Below are 27,127 nucleotides of genomic sequence, written 5' to 3' on the forward strand. Positions count from 1 at the left end.
GTGCCTCAAGGACTGACCGGGAGGGGAAGGTGGAGTAAGAGGAGCAGAGGAGGAGTCCAGACTCCCACTCAGGCCTCAACTCTGCTTTTATCTGCTTTATATATTAGATTTTGTTCTGTCACTCACTCTGTGGCCGTGAGCAAGTCACTCCACCCTTCCATGCCTCAGTTTCCTTATTTATTGAATGAGGATAACAACAATACACACAGTTCCAGTTGCTGTAAGAATTAAATAGGTCAATGTAGGTAAAGTGCTTGGTACACACGGATAAAACTTGAAAAGATTCTGCTAAGTCAAAGAAGCCAGTCACAGCATGGTATATTCCATGGTATATTCTACTCACAGCAGATCTCCAGAACAGGCACATCCATAGAGAAAGAAAGGTTGTGGCCACCTAGCGTTATGGGGCAGTAGGGATTATGGTTGATGACTAAGAGTGCAGGTTTCTTTTTGGGGTAATGAAAATGTTCTAAAATTGATTATAGTGACGGTTGCATAATTCTGTGGATATACAGAAAGCCACTGAATTACACATTTTAAATGGGTGAATTGTATAGTATATGAATATATCTTAATAAAGTTATTACCAAAAAAAAAAATGCTTACTGCAGCACTGGCACAAAGTAACTGCTAGCGTTATAATGATGATGATTGATCCGATATAGCACTGGCCTTCCCTTGGACTGCTTGTTATGCTCTCTGGGGCTTTGACAGGCACTGACTCCTCCAAAGGGTGCTTTTTCTTTTCTTCTTTTTTTTTTTTTTTTTTTTTTGAGACAGCGTCTCATTCTGTCACCCAGGCATGATCATGACTCGCTGCAGCCTCGACCTCCCTGACTCAAGTGATCCTCCCACCTGAGCACCCCAAGTAGCTGGGACTACAGGCTCGCATCACGATCAGCTAATTTTTAAATTTTTTTTGTAAAGACAGGGTCTCCCTGTGTTGCCCAGGCTCGCCTTGAACTCCTGGGCTCAAGCAATCCTCCAGCCTTGGCCTCCCAAAGTGCTGGGATTACAAGCATGAGCCACCATGCCCAGCCTTATTTTAACTTTTTACTCTGAAAAAATTATAGACTCATAGGAAGTTGCAAAGATAGTGCAGACATGTCTCAAGTACTCTTCACCAAGCTTCCCCCGATGGTGACATCTTACACAGCTATAGTACACTATCAATTCTAGGAAACCGGTGTTGGTACAACATGTGTGCGTAGGTCTATGTCATTTTATCACACGTGTACATTTGCTTTTGGTTATGTTTGAGACAGAGTCTCACTCTGTCACCCAGGTTGGAGTGCCGTGGTGCAATCTCGACTCACTGCAACCACTGCCTCCCAGGTTCAAGTGGTTCTCCTGCCTCAGCCTCCTGAATAACTGGAATTATAGGCACTGGCCACCATGCCCAGCTAACTTTTGTATTTTTAGTAGAGTGGTGGTATTAAGAGGTGGGGCCCTTGGGAGGTGATCAGATTTAATGTCATGAGGGTGGAGCCCCTGATAAGATCAGTACCCTTAGAAGAAGCAGCAGAGACCAGAGCTCTTTCAGCCACATGAGCACACAGTGAGAAGGTGGCCATGTGCAAACCAGGAAGGGAGCCCTCACCAGACACTGAATCTGCCGGCACCTTGATCTTGGACCTCCCAGCCTCCACACAACTGTGAGAAATAAATGTCTGTTATTTAAACCACACAGTCTATGGTGTTTTAGTAAGTAGCCCAAGCCAACTAAGACACACACAAACACACAAATGCTGGTTCGCTGGAAGGAAAGAAGGCACTTGTGCCAGCCGTGAGGAGCTGGTCCCTGAAGGCAGCTCAGCCCTGGACAGAGGCTCACCTGGGGTGGTGGGGTCAGAGGCCAAGGGCTGCTCCTCCCTCTGAGGCTCCCCACTCTGTGGAGAATCTTCCCCTGGAGGTTCATGGCCTGTTGCCTGGGCCTGCTTGTTGCCACGGATGTTGTGCATTGTGTTTCTGAAAGGAGATGAGAACAGAGGAGCATGAGGCTGAAGCCTGCCTTTCTGCCCCTCTGTCCTTCCCGCCGCCACTGCTGGAGCTCAGGTCTCATCCCTACACCCTATCATCCCGACTGGTCTCCCAGACTCCAGGCACCCTACATGATGCATCCCCACGCATGGCACTCCCAATCTCCTTTACCTATCTCTTTCGCATTCTCATCTTCCACACACTATGTGGCTTGTTAGTAATATAAGCTTGACTTCCTCAACCCCCAACCCTGCAGCTGGAATATAAATGCCATGAGGCAGAGGTATTGTCTGTTTTGTTAACTGATGCACCTAGAACGCCTAAACAGTGCCCAAAATATAGAAGGTGCTTAGTACGGGTGTGTTGGATGAATGCTGAATGGACTTGTTGCACTAACTTTCCCAAAACCTTCATCTGGTTTCATCACTATCTGGCTCAAAAACCATCAGTGGCTCCCGACTTCTGCTGAGATAAGTTGCAAACACCTCCTGACATCTTTCCCTGCTTGCTCTCTTTCCCTGCTCAGATCTGTCCTCTGTGCAGCCTGCACTGACCATCTCATGGCCTCCAAGGGGCTTAGTGCACTTCACAGCTGGGTCACCCTTTGGCCAAGTACTTGTCTAGGCTGAAGCCTCTTGATGTCATTTCTTTATGAACTGGGTACTAACCTACCTGCATGTTTGCTGGTGCCCAACACTGGGTTGTATGTGCCAGAGCCGGGCTCAATACATGTTTGGTTTATAGAAAGGAACTAGATAGTACCAAAGGCTGACCTGAGATCACAGACCACAGAGAAGTTCATAATGAGCTGGATGTAAAAACAGTTCAAGGAGTTTATTCTCCCTTGCAAAGAGATAAGATTAATAACAGGGAAGGGAAAATGATGAAAGGAGTTCACTAGGTCAGTGTATTCCAAACTGAAGGTTTGGCCTCATTGTTAGATTGTAAAACCAGTTTAGTGTCATGACCAGCATTTAAAAAATGAAATAGAAACTACCAGGGCTGCTGCCACCTGCCTGTGTCTATCTGTGTTGCATCGGGGTCCCGAGGAGCTGTTGGGTGGTCCAGGCTGAGGCTGGCTTGTGTGGAAGTCATCCTCGCCTCTGCTTGCTAGCCCTCCCATTCATCTTCTCTCCCAGTGGTCGTCATGCTGGTGTGCATCCCCTGCCTGCTGTGCTAGTTCAGTTTGCTCTTTTGGAAGCAGGAGATAGAACTGATGCTTGCAGGGCTGCAGGACTTGGGCCAAGACCACTTTCGTGAATATCACTGCATCAGGTCAATTTAGTGAAAACATGATACCCACAGTGAGCTTCGACATGAGGAAAGTAACTAAAGGTAATATCACAGTAAAGATCTGGGACATGGCTGGATGTGGTGGCTCACACCTGTAATCCCAGCACTTTGGGAGGCCCAGATGGGTGGATCACGAGGTCAGGAGTTCAAGACCAGCCTGGCCAAGACGGTGAAACCCCATCTCTACTAAAAATATAAAAAATTGCTGGGCGTGGTGGCATGCGCCTGTAGTCCCAGCTACTCAGGAGGCTGAGGCAGAGAAGCTCTTGAACCTGGGAGGCGGAGGTTGCAGTGAGCCAAGATTGCACTACTACACTGCAGCCTGGGTGACAGAGTGAGACTCCATCTCAAAAAAAAAAAAAAAAAAATTCTGGGACATGGGAGGACAACCCCAATTTTGGAGCATGTAGGAACTGTATTGCAGAGGAGTCAATGCTATTGTTTACATAACAGGTGCCGCAGATTGTGAAAAGATAGAAGCCTTGAGAAATGAGCTACACAATCTAGATAAACCGCAGTTACAAGGAATTCCAGTGCTAGTACTTGGAAACAAGAGAGAGAGATCTTCCTAATGCCTTGGATGAGAAAGAGCTAATTGAAAAAATGAATGTCTGCTATTCAGGATAAAGAAATGTGCTACTACTCAATTTTTTGCAAACAAAAGGATAACGTAGGTATCACACTTCAATGATTTATTCAACATTCAAAATCTAGAAGCTGAAGCATCTCCTGAAGTCTTCCAGTCCTTCTCAGCTATAATCCTAGACTTACTGTCTGTTTCTCTAAAGTACTTCCCAAAATACGGTCCTCTCTAACCCCAAGAAATTGTCTTTTTCAGAGTTTATTTCTCATGTGCATTGCTGAAGATGTGTATCCCTAATTCTTCATAAGAATCAGCGAGTTGTCAGCCAGGCACGGTGGCTCACGCCTGTAATCCCAGCACTTTGGGAGGCCGAGGCGGGCAGATCATGAGGTCAGGAGTTTGAGACCATCCTGGCTAACACAGTGACACCCTGTCTCTACCTAAAATACAAAAAAATTAGCCAGGTGTGGTTGCGGGAGCCTGTAGTTCCAGCTACTCAGGAGGCTGAGGCAGGAGAATGGCGTGAACCCGGGAGGCAGAGCTTGCAGTGAGCCGAGATCGCACCACTGCACTCCAGCCTGGGCGACAGAGCTAGACTCTGTCTCAAAAAAAAAAAAAAAAAAAAAGAATTAGCGAGTTGTCATGATCAAGTCAGCACATATAAAACACACACACATCTTACACATACTTGTCTTAAACTATATAGAGCTTTTAAAACTTTTATTAAAAACACACACACACACACACACACACTTTTGACCATCTTAAGAAGATTGCATATTTCCATCCTGGTCTTTCTAGGCCAGATTTTGTTGTTGTTGTCTGAGATGGAGTCTCACTCTGTCACCCAGGCTGGAGAGCAATGGCACGATCTCGGCTCACTGCAACCTCCACCTCCTAGGTTCAAGCAATTCTCCTGCCTCAGCCTCCCGAGTAGCTGGGATTACAGGTGCCCGCCACCACACATGGCTAATTTTGTATTTTTAGTAGAGACAGGGTTTTGCCATGTTGGTCAGGCTGGTCTGAAACTCCTGACCTCAGGTGGTCCACCCGCCTCAGCTTCCCAAAGTTCTGGGATTACATGTGTGAGCCACCACTCCCGGTCTGGGCCAGATTTTTATATTGATTTTCAGTAAATGTTTATCTGTAATATTTCATTATAGAGTCCAGTAGCTTGATACTTATACTGACTTGATATAGCATGAAGTTTCTAGTGCCACACATGGTTTTTAGAAAACCTTTAAGCCTGGCTCATGTTGGATATAAACATAATATTTATCTTATCTCACAAATGTATGTGAAATGTATAATTACACCTTAGGATTCCAAAAATAGTCTGCAAAGAGTGAGCGGAGGCACCAGATCAATGCTGTTGGTTCTTTACACTGGTGAGATTCTACCTGATGAGTATTAAAAACACTCTACTTTCTGAGAATTCTTTATCACCGAATAGCAGTTGGGGATATGGGAGGAACTAAGGTATGCTTTGTATCTGTGTAGATCATTACTTCCATTTTTTTTTTCCGCATTCAAAATACTTTTTATGGGGTTGGGAATTGATGATTTCTCCAAAGCTTTTATGAATTTAAAGCATGCCAGTCAATATAATAACATCTGTTAAGAATGTCAGACTTTGGCCGGGTGCAGTGGCACCCGCCTGTAATCCCAGCACCTTGGGAGGTTGAGGTGGGTGGACTGCTGGAGGCCAGGAGCTCGAGACTAGCCTTGTCAATATAGTGAAACTCTGTCCCTACTGAAAATACCAAAGTTAACCGGGCGTGGTGGCTCATGCTTGTAATCTCAGCTTCTTGGGAGGCTGAGGCTGGAGAGTTGCTGAATGTCACTTGAACTGGGGAGGCAGAGGTTGCAGTGAGCGGAGATTGCGCCCCTGCACTCTAGCCTGGGCAACAGAGCAAGACTGTCTCAAAAAAAAAAAGAAAAACAGAAAGTCAGGTTTTGTTCAAAAAAAAGAAAGAAAATATCAGAGTGCACCCTGCTCAGTCAGCATTAATATTTTGTGAATTACATATATGTGTAGTGAGTATGACAGAAAAATGTATTTGTTTTTACTGTGGCCATGGCTAACAGTTTGAAAAACACTCTATCAGGAGGACATTTACTTAAAAGGCAGCTATAGTGTGGTCAAAAAAGACGAAGTCACGGCTGGGCATGGTGGCTCATGCTCGTAATCCTAGCATTTTGGGAGGCCTAGGCGGGTGGATCATTTGAGGTCCGGAGTTCGAGACCAGGCAGACCAACATGGTGAAACCCCTTCTCTACGAAAAATACAAAAAAAATTAGGTGGGCTTGGTGGCGTACACCTGTAATCTCAGCTACTCAGGAGGCTAAGGCAGGAGAATCACTTGAACTCGGGAGGCAGTGAGCCAAGATCGTGGCACCGCACTCTAGCCTGGGTGACAGAGCAAGACTCCATCTCAAAAAAAAAAAAAAAAGGCCGGGCGCGGTGGCTCAAGCCTGTAATCCCAGCACTTTGGGAGGCCGAGACGGCCGGATCATGAGGTCAGGAGATCGAGACCATCCTGGCTAACACGGTGAAACCCCGTCTCTACTAAAAAATACAAAAATCTAGCCGGGCGAGGTGGCGGGCGCCTGTAGTCCCAGCTGCTCGGGAGGCTGAGGCAGGAGAATGGCGTAAACCCGGGAGGTGGAGCTTGCAGTGAGCTGAGATCCGGCCACTGCAGTCCAGCCTGGGCAACAGAGCAAGACTCCGTCTCAAAAAAAAAAAAAAAAAAAAAAGAGGAAGTCAAAAGTTGGAAACGTGGCTTTGTTATGTAATCTCTACATACAACACACACTTCTAGTTATGTGATGGACAAATTTCTCTGAAAAACTCTTATTCCACAAATACCAAAACATATTAAGATCTAGTTTAAGGCAAAGGAAAGGAAGGGAAACCCAGGGACTGAACATGAAAAAGGATATGAAACTCAAATGGGAAGTAAAGAGGAAGATTAACGTGTAGATTAGATTACTGTTCAGTAAATATCTACTCCCTTCTCCGCACCCCCATGGGAGCAGCTTCTTTCTCCTCTGCTTCTTGACTCTGGGTGTGGGCCATGTGACTTCCTCTGGCCAACTGATGTTAGCAGATATGGTGTAAACACAGAGTTAAAGTGCGCTCGTATGTAAGGCTTGCCTAGTACTCCTGCTTTTCATCATGGGAAGAACATGCCTCAGGTAGCTGCTGCTCCATGGACGATGAGAAACACATGGGGTCAACCTAGATCTTACCAATAGCTTGGAGCCAAGACCCGATGAACCTAGCCTAGATCAGCTGGACCCAGATGCGTAAAAAACAAATGCTTTTTATTATATGACACTGAATCTAGAAGTGGTTTGTTTGCAGCATTATTATGGTGAAGGTTAACCAGGACATACGCTTGCCCAGAATAGATTCCAGAAACCTAGAGCCTCAGCTGCAAGGGAGGAAAGAAAACAAGGTCTTGGACATAAATTCTTGGGTCCACAGAGGGTACGGAACTTCAAGACCCCCAGCTTTATGTAGGTATCTCAATTCTCTTTGAACCCAAAGATACCTACGTAAAGCTGGGGCTCTTAAAGGTCCATACCCTCTGTGAAGAGAGAGATTTTTTTAAAAATGTCTGTTGGCAAAAGTGACACAAGGAAATTCTGGGTGAAGGCTCTCTAGCTGTTAATATAACATTACTAAACACACCAGGAAACAAGACGCTGTGAATGAAAGGCAGAACAACAGCAAACAGCATAATTAAGACTTCACATATTGGAATTATGAAGCTACAAGGACTTCAAATATTGGCATTATTAGATAATGATTATAAAATAACTATATTAAACTAAGAAGTACAACATGGAATCACAGAATAAGGAATATAAAAATAGGCATATTTGAGAAAGAATCAGAATTTATAAAAATGTAAAGTGTAATCTTAATATATAAATATATATTTTATATAACTATAAAACCCAACGATTAAACAGAAGATTAGACACAATGGAAAAAAAACTGGTGAACTGAAAGATCTATAATAAATAAATTACCCAGCAGTCAGTAAGGAATTAGATATAACAAATACAACACAGGTTAAGAGATACAGAGAGTAGAATGAAATAGTTCAGCTGTAGGGTGTTTCTCAAACTTCAAATGTGCTTAAGAATCACCAGGAGATCATGGTAAAAAGAGATTCTTGGTCTTACCCACAGAGATGTTAATTCAGTAGGTCTGGGGTAAAGAATTTACTTTTGTAATAGGCCCCCAGGTGATGCTGATGCTGCTGGTTCTTAGACCGCATGGGGAACACCATGGGTCCTAATACATGTTTAATTAGAGCTTGCAAAAGAAAGAACAGGCAGGTCGGGCGCGGTGGCTCATGCCTGTAATCCCAGCACTTTGGGAGGCCGAGGTGGGCGGATCACGAGGTCAGGAGATCGAGACCATCCTGGCTAACACGGTGAAACCCCGTCTCTACTAAAAAATGCAAAAAAATAGCTGGGCATGGCAGCGGGCGCCTGTAGTCCCAGCTACTTGGGAGGCTGAGGCAGGAGAATGGCGTGAACCTGGGAGGCAGAGCTTGCAGTGAGCCAAGATTGCGCCACTGCACTCCAGCCTGGGCGACAGAGCGAGACTCTGTCAAAAGAAAGAAAGAGAGAAAGAGAGACAGACAGAGAGATGGACAGACAGAAAGACAGAAAAGAATGAAAGAAAGAGAAAGAGAGAAAGAGAGAAAGAAAAAAAGAAAGAAAGAAAGAAAGAAAGAAAGAAAGAAAGAAAGAAAGAAAGAAAGAAAGAAAGAAAGAAAGAAAGAAAGAAAAAAGAAAATGGGGAGAGGCAACAAACAAGGAGACAATGGCTGATAGAAATCTTTAGATTCGAGAGGCACACCTATTCTAAGCAGGATAAATTCCTATTCTAAGCAGGATAAATTAAGAAGAATCCATGTCAAAGACAAAGAGAATTTTTAAAGTAGCCAGACAGGTGATTTGCAAAGGAATGACAACTAGACCATTAGCCAACTTCACTACAGCAATAATGGAAGCAGTAAGACACCAGAATAAGATAGTCAATGTGCTGAGAATTTTATTCCCTGCGTAACTTTCAAGAGTGAGAGTGAAATACTTTTTCAGACAAAGAAAAGCTGAGTTTACCACCAACAGTTACCCACTAAAGGAACTTCTAGAGGAAGTTCTTGAAGATGAATAAAAATGATCCCCAAAGAAATTCTGTATGCAAGAAGGAACTGGAAGCAAAGAAATAGGAAGACATAAGGATAAATCTAAGCAAACGTCAACTGTAAAAAAATAAACAAACAAAAAACCCCAAACAAATAACATCTGTTTATGTTTAAACAAATAACGTTTAATTAGGGGAGTGAACCAAGACAGAACTAAAAAATTGGGCGACAAACACAAGGAAGACTTGGTTTCACGGAAGTTTTGATGTCCTTATGGTTGTTTAAGAGAAAAGCTGAGATACTTTCATCAGCTTTAAGACTTAAAGTTGGCTGGGCACGGTGGCTCACACCTGTAATCCCAGCACTTTGGGAGGCCAAGGTGGGGGGATCACCTGAGGTCAGGAGTTCGAGACCAGCCTGACCAACATGGAGAAACTCCGTCTCCACTGAAAATATAAAATTAGCCAGGCATGGTGGCACATGCCTGTAATCCCAGCTACTCAGGAGGCTGAGGCAGGAGAATCACTTGAACCCAGGAGGCAGAGTGGTAATCAGCCAAGATTGTGCCATTGCATTCCAGCCTGGGCAACAAGAGCGAAACTCCATCTCAAAAAAAAAAAAAAAAAAAAAAAAAAAAAAAAAAAAAAAAGACTTAAATATGTTAAATATGTAGAGTAAAATTTCTGAAGGAATTGCTGAATAAATAGAAATATATGACTCCCAAAACAGCAGAGGTTAAACACTGTTCAACGTAACTGGAATGTCTGGGTGATTATTTGTTGAACTTGTTAGACCTTGATTATTAAAAGATGCCTTCCCTTTACTGAGAAATCAAGGCTGTTTCCTTCCACAAATTAAACGAAATAATTCACATAAGTGCAGAACATGATGGTCAGGCACATAATCATAGCTCAAGATTTGCTTCTTCTTCTCTGGCCCTTTCCCAACAGGACCTACACGTTCCAATCAAACTAAATATATATATATATACACACACATACATACATGACAGCCTTATTGAAATAGAAATCACAAACCATACAATTCACCTATTTAAAGTGTACAATTCACTTGGGTGTGGTGGCTCATGCCTGTAATCCTAACACTTTGGGAGGTCAAGGCAGGCGGATCACCTGAGGTTAGGAGTTTGAGACCAACCTGGCCAATGTGGTGAATCCCCGTCTCTACTAAAAATATAAAAGTTAGCCAGGTGTGGTGGTGAGTGCCTGTAATCCCAGCTACACAGGAGGGTGAGGCAGGAGAACTGCTTGAACCCAGGAGGCAGAGGGTGCAGTGAGCCAAGATTGCACCACTGCACTCCAGTATGGGCGACAGAGTGAGACTCTGTCTCAAAAAATCAAAAATTAAAATTAAAAAAGTTAAGTGTACAACTCAATGGATTTTGGTACAGTCACAGAGTTGTGCTGATATGAATATTTGTGTACAAGTTTTTGCGTGGATATGTTTTCATTTTTCTTGGGGATATAACTAGGAATGAAATTTCTGCATCATATGGTAACTTTATGTTTAACCATTTTAAGGGACTGCCAAATTGTTTTCCAAAGCAGCTGTACCATTTTATATTCCCAACAGCAGGGTATGAGGGCTTCAATTTCTCCACACCCTCACCAATACTTGTTACCAATACTTCTTATTGTCTCTGATCATGGCCATCCTAGTGGATTGCATAATCTCAGCTCACTGCAACCTCCACCTCCCAGGTTCAAGTGGTTGTCCCATTTCAGCCTCCTGGGTAGCTGGGATTACAGGCACCCGCCACTGTGCCTGTCGAATTTTTGTATTTTTTGTAGAGGTGGGGTTTTGCCATGCTGGCCAGGCTGGTCTTGAACTCCTGACCTCAAGTGATCCACCTGCCTTGGCCTCCCAAAGTGCTGGGATTAAAGGCCTGGGCCATCGCACCTGGCTTATTTTTATTTGATTGTTTAAGCTTTTGGTTTCATATCTAAGAAATCATTGCCTAATCCAAAGATTATGCTTTTGTTTCCTTCTAAGAGTTTTACATTCAGCTCTTTTACCCAATTTGAATTAATTTTGTGTATCGTGAGGATGGGGTCCAACCAACTTCATTCTTTCGTATGTTAATATCCAATTTGTTTCAGACCCATTTGTTGAAAAGACTATTCTTGCCCCTATTAAATGGTCTTGGCAAGCTTGTTGAAAATCAGTTGACGTAGATGCTTTGATTTATTTCTGGCCTATGAATTCTATTCCATTGATCTACACATCTATCCTTACAACAGCACCACAGTGTCTGGATTACTATAGCTTTGTAGTAGTGTTGATATTGGGAAGAGTGCGTCTTCAAACTTTTTTTTTCTTTTTTTTTTTTTTTGAGACAGAGTCTTGTTCTGTCACCCAAGCTGGAGTGCAGTGGCATGATCTCGGCTCACTGCAACCTCCACCTCCTGGATTCAAGCGATCCTCCTGCCTCAGCCTCCTGCGTAGCTGGGATTACAGGTGCACGCCACCATGCCGGCTAATGTTTTTGTATTTTTAGTAGAGATGGGGCAAACTTTTTTTATTCTTCAAGATTATTTTGGGTACTCTGGGGCTCTTGAATTTCTAGGATCTTGAATTTTAGGTTCAACTTGTTGATTTCTGTAAGGAAGCCACCAGAATTTTGATGGGGATTATATTGAATCTGTAGATCTATTTGGGAAGTATTGTCAGATTAACAGGTTAACAATATTAAATCTTTTTTTTTCTTTCTTTCTTTTTTTGAGACAGAGTCTCACTCTGTTGCCCAGGCTGGAGTGCAGTGGTGTGATCTTGGCTCACTGCAGCCTCCACCTCCTGGGTTCAAGCAATTCTCCTGCCTCAGCCTCCCAAGTAGCTGGGATTACAGGCATGTTCCACCAGGCCCAGCTAATTTTTGTATTTTTAGTAGAGACGGGGTTTTACCACATTAGCGAGGCTGGTCTTGAACTCCTGACCTCAAGTGATCGGCCCACCTTGGCCTCCTAAAGTGTCGGGATTACAGGTGTGAGCCCCCGGGCAGCCTAGAAATATTAAGTATTTTGATCCATGAATATGAGGTATCTTTCTAGCTATTTAAGCTTTTTTTTTAAAACAATGTTTGGTGTTTTCAGAGCATACATTTTGCATTATTATGTCAAATTTATTCCTAAATATTTCATTCTTTTTCTAATATTGTTATGGAATGTTTTTGTAATTTTTTTTGTTGTTTATTACAGGTGTATAGAAATACAACTGATATTTCTATTTTGATCTTGAATCCTGCAATCTTGCTGAACTAATTTCTTAGCTCTAATAGTTCTTTCTTAGGATTTTCTGTAAACAAATATCATGTCAACTGCAAATAAAGATAGTTTTACTTTTTTCCTTCCCAATCTGGATGCCTAATTTCATGGTCTTGCCTAATTGGTCTGGCTAAAGCCTCCAGAACAATGTTGAATAAAAACAGCCGGAGTGAAAATCCTTGTCTTATTCCTGATTTTAGGGGGCAAATATTCAGTCTTTTACCATTAAGTATGTTAGCTTTGCAGTTTTCATTGATTCCCTTTTTCAAGCTGGGGAAGTTTCCTTCTACTCGTTTTTTGTTTTTTTGTTTTTTTCCTGAGACAGAGTTGCTCTGTCGCCCAGACTGGAGTGCAGTGGTACAACCTCCGCCTCCTGGGTTCAAGCAATTCTCCTGCCTCAGCCTCCCGAGTAGCTGGGACTACAGGCCTGCACCACCATGGCTGGCTAATATTTGTATTTTTAGTAGAGACGGGGTTTCACCATATTGGCCAGACTGGCCTCAAACTCCTGACCTCAATTGATCCACCCACCTTGGCCTCCCAAAGTGCTGGGATTACAGGTGTGAGCCACTGTGCCTGGCCTCCTTCTAGACTTTAAAAAAAAATTATTTATTTATTTATTTTAAAAATTATTATTTAGAGACGGTGTCTCACTCTGTCACCCAGGCTGAAGTGTAGTGGCATGCTCATAGCTTACTGCAGTCTTGACCTCCTGGGCTCAAGTGATCCTTCCACGTCAGCCTACACAGTAGGTGGGACTACAGGTGTGTGCCACCACACCCAGGTAATTTTTTGTAGAGACGGGGTTCACTACAATATTTTGTAGGCTGGTCTCAAACTCCTGGCCTCAACCGATCCTTCCACCGCGTCCTCCCAAAGTTCCGGGTTTATAGGCAAGAGCCACAGTGCCTGGCCCTTTCCAGTCTTTGTGAGTGGTTTCATCACAAAGAGGTGTTGAATATTGTCAAATGCTTTTTCTCAGTCCACTGAAATGATGTGGTTTTTCACCTTTATCTTATTAATGCAGTGTATTACATAAATTGAATTTCAGATGTGAAACCAACCATGCATTCCTAAGATAAATCCTATTTTATCGTGGATTAATCCTTTTTATACGCTGCTGAATTCAGTTCGCTAGTATTTTGTTGAGAATTTTTACATCTGCCTTCATAAGCGATATTGGTCTGTATTTTTCTTATGATGTCTTTGGTTTTGGTATCAGAATAATATCAGTCTTATGAAATGAGTTGGGATATGCCCCCTCCTCTTCTGTATTTTGGAAGAATCTGTGAAGAATTTGTATTAATTTTTCTTTAAATATTTGGTGGACTTCACCAGTAAAGTCATTTGGTCCTGAGTTTTTCTTCATGGTATTTATTTATTTATTTAACTAATTCAATCTCTACTATGTAATTAGGTCTTTTCAGATTTTCTTCCTGAGTATATTTTAGTAAATGTGCCTTTCTAGGAATTTGTCTATTTTCATCTAAGTTATGAAATTTGTTGGCAAATAGTTGTTCACAGTATTCCCATATAATCCTGTTTGTTTCTGTAAGGTTGGTAGCAATGCTCTCTTTTGTTCCTGACTTTACTAATTTGAGTCTTCTCTCTTTTCTCAGTCTGCCTAGCTAAAGGTTTGTCAACTTTGTTGCTCTTTTCAAAGAACCTCTATTGATCTCTAACTTAGTTTAAAACAAGATCCGGGTGTGTGTGTGTGTGTGTGTGTGTGTGTGTGTGTGTGTGTGTGTGTGTGTGTGTGTGTGTGTGTGTTGTATAGTGTGTGTGTGTGTGTGTGTGTGTGTGTGTGTGTGTGTTGTATAGTGTGTGTGTGTGTGTGTGTGTGTGTGTGTGTGTGTGTGTTGTATAGTTGGGCCCAGAATAAGAAAATACTGAGATTATGCTTTCATGGATAGTACAGCTGAGTGATGGAAGGAAAAATTCATCAGTTGAATTAAGAGCAGAGAGGAAATCAGAACTCAGCACTCCCAATACCTGATCTTTTGCTGTAATTACTAAGCGATCCTGTTATAAGGGGAGCCCCTGACTCCTTGGCCTAGGGACTTCCCTTTCCCAGTCTTGCTTTCCCCATCTGAGAATACAAGAATGTAGTTTCATTGAAGAGAATCATGATGATCATGATAGGCACTACTATTTACTGAGCATCACTTTATGCTGGGTCCTGTGCTGAGCCCTGTTACATGGATTTCACAAACCACAAGTCACATGAGTTGGAAAGGGACACAGGGCCACATCCCTATAGCTAGAGGCACTGGCTAGGTAGGGTAACCATTACTACTGCCACACTTTAACCAGGAACTGCTCCCTCCCTGACACGTCCTGGGTCTGATAAGCAGTCCTCCCTGGGGTGTGGGAAAGCACAGAAACCACAACTTAAAGGCAGCAAAAGGCCTTCTAAGCCCTAGCACACATCTCCTCTGGGAACGGGGAGCTTGCTACCTTCTGAAATAGTCCGGCTGGTCACCACCCAGTTAAACCACTATGCTTGGAAGAGCTGTCTCCATTTCATAAATTTATCAACTTTGCTTGGAGCAGTTCATGGACCATTTTCTGTTTAGGTTTAATTCCAGGCCTGCAAGGCCTGGCCAGCATGGGAGTGGTGGTCCTAAAGACTTGTTCTGAAAGGATAATCTTGGGCAAGCCAGTTATCGTCCCTGAGTCTCAGTTTCTTCATCTGCAATGGGGATGCTGAACATATCCATAATGAACACTGGATGGACCCTTCCACGGCTCAAGTTCTAAGCGAAACACTATGATGCATTCCACTCACTTAATCCTCCCAAGACCAGTGAAGTAAATACTATTCTCCCCACACTGGGCAGAGAGAACTGAGATTCGAAGAGAATAAGTAATCAAAACCGCAGAGCAAGTAGGTGGTGGGGCCCAGCAGCCCTGGATGACTAACTCCATGGTCTGAGAACTTAACCATGTGATGACAACACTTCACAGGTTTGTCCAGACAACTCGAGAGCATAAAGCACCCAACACAGTGCTCAGGAAGCTCCCTACCCCCTTCCCTGAGTATGACCTGGGTTCATGGAAGCACCAACAGTGAGTTCCAAGACCAGCCAGAGCAAAGGGGTGTAGGACACAAAGGCAGCTCTCATCTCACCAAGTTATCTGGAGCTTTCAGCATCCCAGGGCACTTCTCTTGCAAAGTAGCCTGGCATCTTCTGTGGCTATGACAAGTTACAGGAGGGAAGTTGCTCTATGACCCTCTGAAGCTTCCTTCCTTTCTTGGTCTCTGCATTTTCTATGTTCCGCTTCTGCTGCCGTGGCCTCTATCGGGCATGGACTAGGCTTAATATTGGTGAGACTTCCCTGGGTACATGCTGGCTGGATAGCTGGACTTCTCAGGCCCTCTCTACCAGCATGCTCCCAATGCACCCAGTTCCCTGTAGGTCTTCCCAACAGATGATCTCCTGCAGGGTGCCCTCCATGTCTGCTCACCCTGTGGGGCTCAACCATGCCCTATACCTGTCAAGCCTCTCTCTCGAGCTTAGATCTCTCTCCTGGGCTCCAGGTCATTCATCCAAATGCCTTCAGGGTAGCTCTATCTCCAGCCAGCAGACCTCAAAGAACACTCATCATCTTTTCCCTAAAACCTGATTCTCTCCTGGAAAGGACGTCACCACCCTCCTAGTCACTCAAGCAAATTCAGACACTGACGCCAGCAGAGGGAAATACTCTGCCCGAGTCACACAGAACCAGGGGTCCCTAATCCAAGTCCCGTGAGCAATCTATTTTGCCTTCTAAGAGCTCTAAGTTCATCTGAAGTCCACACAGAAAATAAATGCCCAGGCTGGGCGTAGTGGCTCACCTCTGTAATCCCAGCACTTTGGGAGGCCGAGGTGGGCAGATCACGAGGTCAGGAGTTTGAGACCAGCCTGGCCAACATAGTGAAATCCCATCTCTACTAAAAATACAAAAAGTTAGCTGGCCGTGGTGGCAGGTGCCTGTAATCCTAGCTACTATGGAGGCAGAGGCAGGAGAATCACTTGAACCTGGGAGGCAGAGGTTGCGGTGAGCCGAGATCGCGCCACTGCACACCAGCCTGGGTGACAGTGCAAGACTCCATCTCAAAAAAAAAAAAAAAAGAAAAGAAAAGAAACACCCAAACAGGATCACTATTGGATATAGTTTGAATTCCTGAAAGTTTCCACCCCTTCAACTAGAGTAACAATAGTAGCAGCAGCTAATATGTATTGCATGCTTAAGACTGCCAAGCATAGTTCTAAAGCAGTCTGCATGCATTAACCCCTTTAATTACCATGCTAAGCTTGTAAGGCAAGTGCTGTTGTATTTACATTTAATAACAAGGTAAGCAAAGCACTGAGAAACAACTTGCCAACAGCAACACAGCCATGACTGATGGAGCCAGGATACAAACCCAGGCAGTTTGCTTCCAAAATCCAGGCCACACTGTTGCCCTTTTTTTTTTTTTTTTTTTTTTTTTTTTTTTTTTTTTTTTTTTGAGACAGGGTCTCACTCTGTTGCTCAGGCTAGGATATGGTGGAATGATCATGGCTTACTGCAGCCTTGACTTCGTGGGCCTGGGATTACAGTCACACGCCACTATGCCTAGCTAACTTTTCACTTTACTTATTGTAGAGGCAGGGCCTCATAAGTTGCCCAGGCTGGTTTTGAACTCCTGGCCTCAAGTGATCCTCCTGCCTTGGCCTCCCAAAGTGTTGCGATTACAGGCGTGAACCACCACGTCTGGCCCATACTGCTACCTTCTTAGATATTATCTAAAACAAACTCTGACAATAGTAAGGTATATATATAATATATTATTAAATAAAAAAGTAGTTGAGATATGATTGACACAATAAATTGCACAAGTTAAAAATGAGTAATTTGATGCTTTTGACATATATAGACATTTGTGAAGCCATCACTACATCACATTCAATATGATCTCATTTATGCAATATGTATATAGAAAACGTAGAGGAAAGAAATATACCAAATGCTAAGAGTATATGTCTGGGTGATAGGATCATGGATAATTAAAAAAATACTTTATTTATAACCAAGTGATTCTCCTGCTTCAGCCTCCCTAGAAGCTGGGACTATAGGCTGTGAGCCACCTTGTCCAGTGAGTAATTTTTTATACCCTTCCAGATGTTTCTGATTTCCTATAATGAACATGTACTACTTTTCCAATCAGAACAATGAATTTTTTTGTTTGTTTGTTTTTGGTTTTTTGGTTTTTTTTTTGAGAGAGAGTCTTGCTCTTGTCACCCAGGCTGGAGTGCAATGGCGCGATCTCGGCCCACTGCAACCTCTGCCTCCTGGGTTCAAGTGATTCTCCTGCCTCAGCCTCCTGAGTAGCTGGGATTATAGGCACCTGCCACCATGCCTGGTTAATTTTTGTATTTTTAGTAGAGATGGGGTTTTGCCATGTTGGCCAGGCTGGTCTCGAACTCCTGACCTCTGGTGATCTGCCCGCCTCAGCCTCTCAAAGTGCTGGGGTTATAGGCATGAGCCACCGCACCCGGCCAATTGTAACATTTTAAAGTGATGATGTGATTAATTGAAAATAAAGGCCGGGCGCGGTGGCTCAAGCCTGTAATCCCAGCACTTTGGGAGGCCGAGACGGGCGGATCACGAGGTCAGGAGATCAAGACCATCCTGGCCTACATGGTGAAACCCCGTCTCTACTAAAAAATACAAAAAACTAGCCGGGCGAGGTAGCGGGCGCCTGTAGTCCCAGCTACTGGGGAGGCTGAGGCAGGAGAATGGCGTAAACCCGGGAGGCGGAGCTTGCAGTGAGCTGAGATCCGGCCACTGCACTCCAGCCTGGGCGACAGAGTGAGACTCCGTCTCAAAAAAGAAAAGAAAAGAAAAGAAAAGAAAAGAAAAGAAAGCCCATAACCCTCTCCCGGGGCCCACCTCCCTGCAGGAGAATCATAGTGGGTTGAGCTCCACCGAAGGGGCTGCCTGTAGCTTGGCTAGCCCCTCAGTCCCTCTGGCACTTACTGTATTTCAGTTCCCAGGTGCTTGAGTGAAATATTCTGAAGGGCAGGGAAGGGCTGCAAGGCAGCTGCCACACCCACTAGCCCAGGGGGTGTTTTCACAGGGCACAGGAACTCCTCCAGCTCTGCTTCTTCTTGCCCTGGGAACAAAGGAAAGGGAAATCAATCAGCCGGGTCACTGTACTTGGAAAGACAGGTCAGGTGGGATGCTATGGGTGCAGCCCTGACTGGGAACAGCCTGGAGTTGGAGAGTTGCAGGGGCACGCAGGCCTTCCCTGTAGGTTAACAGCAGCAAAATAGGCTTTTCACAAAATGTTCTGCAGCCAGTAAAATGATGCATTTTGCTGGTACAGCCCTCCTGCAAACCCCTTAAAAATATGCAGACCTAGCTGGGCATGGTGGCTCATGCCTGCAATCCCAGCACTTTGGGAGGCGGAGGCGGGCGGATCACCTGAGGTGGGTAGTTAGAGACCAGCCTGACCAACATGAAGAAACCCTGTCTCTACTAAAAACACAAAATTAGCCGGGCGTGGTGACGCATGCTTGTAATCCCAGCTACTTGGGAGGCTGAGGCAGGAGAATCACTTGAACCCAGGAGGCGGAGGTTGCAGTGGGCCTCGATGGAGCCATTGCACTCCAGCCTGCGCAACAAGAGCGAAACTCCAGCTCAAACAAAAAAAAAAAGAAAAAAAATGCAGACCTACAGTTAATTCTACATCTGAGAGTTCATCCTAAAGATGGAAGTGCAGACAAAACTTTATGTGCCAAGAGGTTCATTCTAGCATTGTCATAATAGCCTCAAAGTTGGAAAAGATCTAACTTGGGAATAGGTTAAGTATATCAGAATGTCTTCATATAATAGAATATTAATCATTCAAAAACTATGTGAATAAATACTTATAAACAGGGAAACTTGTATGGAATATGATATTAAGTGGAAAAAGCCAGATTAAAAAAACCTGGAAGGCTAGGTGCTATGGCTCACACCTGTAATCCCACCACTTTGGAAGGCTGAGCCAGGTGGGTCACTTGAGCCGAAAATTTGAGACCATCTGGGCAACATGGCAAAACCCCATCTCTACAAAAAACAGAAAAATTAGCCGAGTGTGGTGGTGCATGCCTGTAGTCCCAGCTACTCAGGAGGCTGAGGTGGGTGGATCGCTTGAGCCCAGGAGGTGGAGGTTGTAGTGAGGTGAGATGGTGCCACTGCACTCCAGCCTGGGCAACAAAGCAAGATCTTGTCTCAAAAAAATAAAAAAAATAAAAAAAATAAAAAATAAAAAATTGGCGTTATAGTATTATCTCAATTGTACAGAAAAAGTCTCAAAGAAATATACTCTGCAATCTTTTTTTTTTTTGGAATTAAATAATCTAATTTCAAATATTAATTACAATTTTAGGAAAATAACTTTGAGTAAGTGATTTAAAAGGCAGGGACAGGCTTCTCTGTAAAATTATTTCCAATCCCAGCACCATTTCTGGGCTTTTTCTCTCTCCCAGTGTAGAGAATCTTGGAGATTGCTGGGAGGCAGTAAGGTGGTGTGTTCTATGCATCGTGAAGATGTTTAATACTGTGATGACCGAGCAGAATCTAATATTCTTGGCCCTTGTGCTCCCAAGCACTATACTCCGCAATCTTAATAGTGGTTTCAGCTGCGTGATGGGATTTGCAGTGAGCAGGCTATTCTCATTGTATTTTACTGTTTTTTCCAAATTTTCTACGTAAACATGGGTTACTTTATAAACAGAAAAAGAATATGTATTTATCAAAAATAGATGTTTATACAGAGATTTTTAAAACACAGGCAAATATTAGGGTCACATTACTGAGTATCAAAAAACAAAGTAGGACATTTTATATTACTATATGATCTGAAACATGTTTAAATAAAAGGCAGGCAGGAGATCATAACATAAGGTTAATACTGGCTGCCTCTGGGCGATAGGATTATAGGTTTTTTCTTTTTAGTGTTCCAAATGTTCTGTGTAAACAGTGATTCTTCTACAGTGAATGACTTCAAGATGTTTAATGTTAAGCAAGCTTTCAAGGCCAAGGAAATTATCCGAAGTATAAGAGAGGGGAGGTGAAATATTTAGAAATTAACTTTAAGTGTTAGAAAAAGGAGAAAAGAGCCAGGACCACTTACGGGTTGGTATAAGCTTGATTAGACAGCCCCTGAGACCTACCAGGGCAGCAGACACTTTCCACTTGGAACCCTCTTACTGGGAGATTGAAATATTTAGGAGTGGAGATTTGTTTATGCACTATATCTGCAAAAAGGGTGTGGGTATAAAAATATTAAATATAATGATGGGGGCCAGGGGAAGCTGTTCAACCTACCTAAAAGAAACTTTGCAGTAGTTCAAACAACAACAGACAGTATATTTGTAAATTCCTAACAGGCTCCATCAGATCTGGCAGGCAGGCCAGCACTCTCCTCAAATGCCACATCTTTGAGGTCCTCCCTTCCATGAATCCTCTCACCAAACACAGACTGGGTGTTCACCCTGAGGCTTGTGAGTGTGGCTGGAGAAAGAGAAGAATCAAAGCAGAAACTCACAGCCTAAGGAGTAGGGAAGGGGAAGAAGTACACACCTGGGGAACCCCAGGTGCTGGGTTGGGGCAGTTCTGGGAGGTGGAGACAGAGTCTTTCCAATCCAGATGAGGGAAAACTTCCTGGAGGAGGGGCACTGCAGCTGGGCCTTAAGGACTGGGGTTGATTGGAACCTGCAGGAGGAACCAGGAAGGCTCTTTCTGTGCAGAGCATACAGGCAACGGGTTTCAGACCCAGAACTGAGTTTGCGGGGAGGAAGCCTGGGGAGATGGGGTGGGGAAGGCCAAATAGATGCGGGTGTGGGTAAGTGGCTGGATCTCATCACGATGGAAACCAGAGCCCCCAGGGGTTTGAGCAGGGGGCTGAAGAACCAAACCTGGCTTTGGGTAGAAGATATGTAGCCGGGTCCTGTTTCCGTGGGGAGGGTGCTGTGACCTGGTTGCAAATCACTTAAAACAAACAAACAAAACAAAAAACAAGGGCCAGGTGCGGTGGTTTATGCCTGTAATCCCAGTACTTTGGGAGGCCAAGGTGGGCCGATCACCTGAGGTCAGGAGTTCAAGATCAGCCTGGCCAACATGGGAAAACCTGTCTCTACTAAAAATACAAAAATAAACCGGGCATGGTGACATGTGCCTGTAATCCCAGCTACTCCGGAGGCTGAGGCAGGATAATCGCTCCAACCTGGGAGGCAGAAGTTGCAGTGAGCAGAGATCACGCCACTGCACTCCAGCAGCCTGGGTGACAAGGCAAGACTCCGTCTCAAAAAAAAAAAAAAAAAAAAACAAAACCTAACAAACAAACAAAAACAAGAAGGATACTCTCTACCTTGTCTCCTTCAGAGTTAATTATACAAAAATGTTTAAAAAGCCATAAAGCCGGGCCGGGAGCGGTGGCTCACGCCTGTAATCCCAGCACTTTGGGAGGCCAAGGCGGGTGGGTCACAAGGTGAGGAGATTGAGACCATCCCAGCTAACATGGTGAAACCCCATCTCTACTAAAAACACAAAAAAGTTAGCCAGGCGTGGTGGCACGTGCCTGTAGTCCCAGCTACTTGGGACGCTGAGGCAGGAGACTTCTTTGAACCCAGGAGGCAGAGCTTGCTGTGAGCAGAGATCATGCCACTGCACTCCAGCCTGGGCAACAGAGCGAGCCTCTGTCTCAAAAAAAAAAAAAAAAAAAAAAAAAAAAAAAAAAAAAAGCCATAAAGCCCTATATTGTTGGACTCACATCTTTCAAAGTAGCCGGTAAGCCACACTCTGAGCTGATTCAAAATAAATAAAATTTTCTTATTTATCAATACTTTAACCATCTTATTCTCTTTCATTCAAAGCAAACCAAAAAAACTTAACAGTTTTTCTAAGATTTTGATATCTTAGCAGTACTTCCCTAACTGCTAACATCTGTTTTCTTGTAAGTGCCACCCATGGCCCTAGATCAACTCTGAGACTACATAGAGCCAAGTCCTGGGGGTTGCCATCCTGGTGGGTTTTACCAATGAGGAAATAGCCACTCAGAGAGCGTGAGTTTTGTGGCCAAAGTCAAAGCTAGCATGCGACACCGTTATAGACTCAAACACAGTCCCCACTTTTGCTTTTCCCACTAAACCGCGTGGCTTATCAGAGCAGCCTTTCTAACAAGCAGGTCGTCTAAGACAGGAGGGGCTACCCAAGAAGGCACAAGCCCCCAGTGCAAAGGAGTGTGCAAGGCACGGGCGGCACATGATGGCGATGTCCCAACAGAGACCAGCGCTTCCCGCAGGAGGCAGAATCAATGACCTGAGACTGTAGTCTGGGGCATCCTGGAGAAATGCCCTCCGTGAGTGACCACACAGAGGATTTTCAGCAGCATTTATTTGTAATTCTCCTTTTGCGTAAGCTCTGACGGTTGCCCCACGTCCACTGGGAAGAAGTCACTGCCGAGACAAAGAAAGGGCCTGGCCCAGGAGATCACTGCCTCCCTAGAGGGCCCTGGATAAGTGCCTGGCTGCCCCTCCGCTTTGGGAGGGCAGGTTATGAGTCTCTGCAGCCTGGGGTGTGAATTTCAGCACTGACATTTTCTTACTACATGACTCAGGACAGGTCTCTTGACCTCTGAGCCTTAGTTTCCTGGTCTATGAAATGAAAACAGCAGTAACTACCCTATAAAATTATTGTGAGGATTAAATAAGATGATGCATGTAAAGTGTTGGGGCAGCAGGCATATTTCAGGATGGTACGCATTTATGCAGGTCCTTTGTAAACTGTAGCTTACTGTGGCAACTTGCTATTCTTATTATTATAAATCTCGTGGGTTCCCTTTGATCTTTCTTGGCTCTGCAGAGACCGTTGTTTAGGTAAAGTATAAAATGAAGTTGTAAATGCTTAAAAGCAGGAGAGAACATGCCTTTCAGATTGCTCAAGAGCAGTGACGAGACACTTTTTACCAGGAATCTCTGACTCAAAGTCAGACATGGGTCAGGAGGTTTTCAATGGCCCTGGAGTGGGCCGCTGCTTCCTCAGGAAGGGTGGAGGCGGGCGAGGTGGGGCAGCCTGCTCCACATGGCTAATCCAGGCCTTGCTGACTTGCCCAAGACACCAGAAACATCTTTCTAGGTGGGCTAGGAAGGTTATGCCAGGCCCTGGGTCTGGGAGGAGAGTGCAGGCTTGCTGCAAGGCGAGGAAAGGCTTCAAGAGAAGCTCACGTCCCTGCTTCCTGAGTCTCAGGCAGTATCCTCCTCGGGAGACTGGAACCCAGGTCATCACAGCAACTCCATCCCCTTCTCCAATGCCCACAGCAGGGGCTGGCCTGGAAGAGGCCCACCATGTGTGCTGAAGCAAAGCCGCAGAATTAAAGAACCTGCAACAGGTTCGCCACAGCAGAAGAGGGCTGAGGATCCCAGAGCCATGCTTCCACAATCTGCTTCTTCAAATTTCAGTTAAGACACGCAGGAATTCTATTATTGCAGAGGTTTCTCCTGGCCTCTAGTCTGACGCTGACCTTTGCAGCGGCATCAACCCAGGCTGCAGTTTTCTACAAAACCAGGGTTGTCTGGCTCCCTGGCGGATGGGGAGTGGGGGCTGGAGGAGAATGCAGAAGCAAAGAAACCCTTCAAAGGAAACTCCAAAGAAATTCCTAATGATTATTAAGAATGAAAGGAACAGTTATTATAATAGTGATAGCATATATATGTTTGTATATATACTATTATGATAGTAATAGTATGAGTGTATTCTATGCACAGACATATACACATAGAATAACAAGATTATTAAGACAACTCCCATGTATTGAGCACTTACTATGTGCCTGAGGTTATGCTAAGGGGTTTACATTCCTTTCCTCATTTAATTATAAGGTTTAGTGTATTGCCTTACACATTCACTCCACAAATATCCAATGTGCCAGGCAGGACACCAGGGAGGTGATACAGGCAACAAAAAAAAAAGGTCCCCACCCTTAAGGGGAATGGGTGGAGATGGACAAGGACAGGGGTAATTATTAATAGAACACAATGGAACAGGTCTCCCTTGAAGTGTGTGAAAAAAGTGTTGAGGGCCCAGAAAGAATCCAGCTGACAAAGTCTGAGAAGGCTTCCAGGAGGAGGCTGGCAAGAGGAGGAGGCAATGCTGGAGCTTGGCCATAGAGAATAAGCAAGAACTTGCCAGGCAAAGGAGAGAGAGAGCAGAGACTCTGCCGAAGCATCAAGCCCAAGGCGGCGACTGGGGAAGCAGGCAGAGGTGAGATCAGGAGGGATAAGCCCTGAGCACAGGAGTGGGGTTGGGGGTGGCCTTGGATGGCAGTGACGGGTTCAGGTTCTCATTTAAGAAAGCTCACTCAGGCTGCAGAGAAGGGGAAGGGTTCTGGCACAGGCCTCCACATGGGGACACTGGGGAGGAGACTGCTGTGACTTTGAGAGATGAGGTCTGACCTGGGCAGTGGTGGCGAGAAAGACCTGAGTCTGATGTGTGGGTCAGAGGGCAAAAATGGCCAGCACAGTGATTGACTGGACTCACTGGCTGGAATTGAGGAAGGGTGGAAGGCAACTCCTAGTGGGTACACGGCGGGAAATCTACCGAGAGGAGGGAAGGAAAACGAGAAGAAGGGTTGGGGCAGATGTATTCAGCTTTGGACATGCAAAGCACCCAGGTACAGAGGTCTGGGGGTACCTTGTAACAAGTCCTGCCCTTGCCTATTTGGCCTCCCTGTCAACTGAACATGCAGCACTTTAGACACTCTGTGGCTTTGTACTGGGGCCTGATTTTCCATGTTCTTGCAGGGGCAGCTGTGAGGTGGTCCATACTGATCCTAAAACCTGCCAATCATGTTCCTGGCTGCAGCATGGGGGTGGGAGGGTGTGGTCTCCTGACTCCTCCATGTTGGGATGATACAGGATTTGGGATCAAGAAACTTGATTCGTGAGTCATCTTGGAGGAAAGGATCCTATCTTATGGGAACACCAGCGATAAAAATCATTGATCTGGCCGGGCGTGGCGGCTCAGGCTTTAATCCCAGCACTTTGGGAGGCTCAGGCGGGTGGATCACGAGGTCAGGAGTTCAAGACCAGCCTGGCCAAGATGGTGAAACCCTGTATTTACTAAAAATACAAAAATTAGCTGGGCGTGGTGGCACGTGCCTGTAATCGCAGCTACTTCAGAGGCTGAGGCAGAGAATTGCTTAAACCTGGGAGGTGGAGGTTGCAGCAAGCTGAGATTGCGCCATCGCTCTCCAGCCTGGGCAACAGAGCGAGACTCCATCTCAAAAAAAAAAAAAAAATCGCTGATCTACCCAACTCATGACACAAATCTACAACATTGCATTTTCTTATTAACCCTCCTCACGGCAATTCTGTGAAAGTTTGATTTCTTGAGTCATCGTAATAATAGCTCACTTTTATTGGGTTCTGACCATGTGCAGGCATTGTTCTAACCATTTTAGGTATATGAATTCATTTAATCCTCATAACATCCCTAAGAAGTAGGGATAATTTATAAACCTCATCTTATGGGGAAGGAAACAAGCTCAGAAAGGCTAAACAACTTGCCTAAAATTATATAGGACTAGGATTTGAACCCAGGCAGCCTGGCCTCAGCCCAGATTCTTGCCCTAAGTAATCCTGAGTCATATCCCTGGCTCTCTGCTTCCTTAGCAGAGGGCTCCTCCCGCTCACTCCCAGCAGGAGGGTAAAGGCTTAATCACCAGAGCCCTGGGTGTGCAGGCAGGAGGGTAGCCCATTGGGTACCTAGCTCGAGGTGCAGGGCGGGCCCATTCCCAGCCAGGGCGGCATCAGGGGCGGCGGGAGGTGCTGGCGGGCTGTTGTGGAACTCCCAGCGCTTCATCTGCAGCTGCTGCAGCCAGTACAGCATCACTTGCTTGGTGGCGGCCTGAGAAGCACAAGGATTAGTTGGCAAGGCCCTGTGCCTGCAGGGTGGCACTGGGTGTGGGAAGAGGGGAAGGTTGTGGGAGGCTTAGGAATGCTCTCTTTCCTAGGAAAAAAAAAAAGGGTCACTGTAGGTATGTATGCTTCCTGGCCACAGAAGATCATCAGGCTCTGATCTCCCACTCAGAGGTTCCTTAGCTGCTCTGGGCCTCAGTTTCCTCATCTGTACTCTGGTGACAATAAGACTCATTGCATAGGGCAATGATGAGGATGAAATGAGACAAGGGTATCACACAGTCCCCGACACACAGTAGGTGCTCAAAATGTGCTCACTGGATAGAGGAATTTGGAGGTGCTGTGAGAGAGGGGAGGTGCACTGAATTCTGATTTGGGTGGGGTCCTGGTACCATCACTATCTCGCAGGTGAGACAGTATCTCACCTGTGTGACATCTCCAAGTCTTTGCTGCCTTTTGTGGAATGGGAGTAATCCTTCTTGCCTTGGGGATGCACCGGAATCATGGATATGAATGGGGACTGGAAAGCCACATGTACATGGTGACGACATGGTGGCACCTTCCAGGTGCTCTGGCCCTCCAAACAAGTTCTTGGTAAATGCTGGTCATTAGTCTCCCAGCACTGGCTGGTGGCTGGTCCAAGCATCCACTTTCACATCCAGTAACTCCTGGATTCTTCAGGAGGGAGGCAAGGCAGGAGCCCTTTCTATAGATGGAGAAACTAAACCTCTGAAGTCGCCCAGGCATGTGGTGATAGAACTGGTCCCAAAACCCTGGTCTATAAGTTGGATTTTATGGCCAGGAGATTAGTGGCTTCATAAAGAAGGCCTGAGATCAGTTGAGGTGGGCTGCAGAAGATGGACAGCTCACCGGGCATGGGTGGGGATTCTC

At 45.0% G+C, this 27,127-nt stretch overlaps 1 protein-coding gene across 3 annotated transcripts in view; it reads right to left on the minus strand.

Moving 5' to 3' along the window:
• The window catches only part of LOC105477200 (TBC1 domain family member 2), a 63,217-nt gene that overhangs the window by 32,789 nt on the left and 3,301 nt on the right, over positions 1 to 27,127 (minus strand). Inside the window, exons 2-4 of one of the 3 annotated variants that reach the window (XM_011733598.2) lie at positions 26,084 to 26,225; positions 18,312 to 18,447; positions 1,835 to 1,968 (exon numbers count right to left, since the gene is read on the minus strand). In XM_011733598.2, the coding sequence (XP_011731900.2) occupies positions 1,835 to 1,968; positions 18,312 to 18,447; positions 26,084 to 26,225 (412 nt within the window). Of the gene's footprint in view, positions 1 to 1,834; positions 1,969 to 18,311; positions 18,448 to 20,648; positions 20,823 to 26,083; positions 26,226 to 27,127 lie in introns of those variants that run through there. The other 2 variants (XM_024791409.2, XM_011733599.2) reach the window with 2 other exon arrangements.

Source organism: Macaca nemestrina, chromosome 14 (assembly GCF_043159975.1).
Source record: "Macaca nemestrina isolate mMacNem1 chromosome 14, mMacNem.hap1, whole genome shotgun sequence".
NCBI lineage: Eukaryota > Metazoa > Chordata > Mammalia > Primates > Cercopithecidae > Macaca > Macaca nemestrina.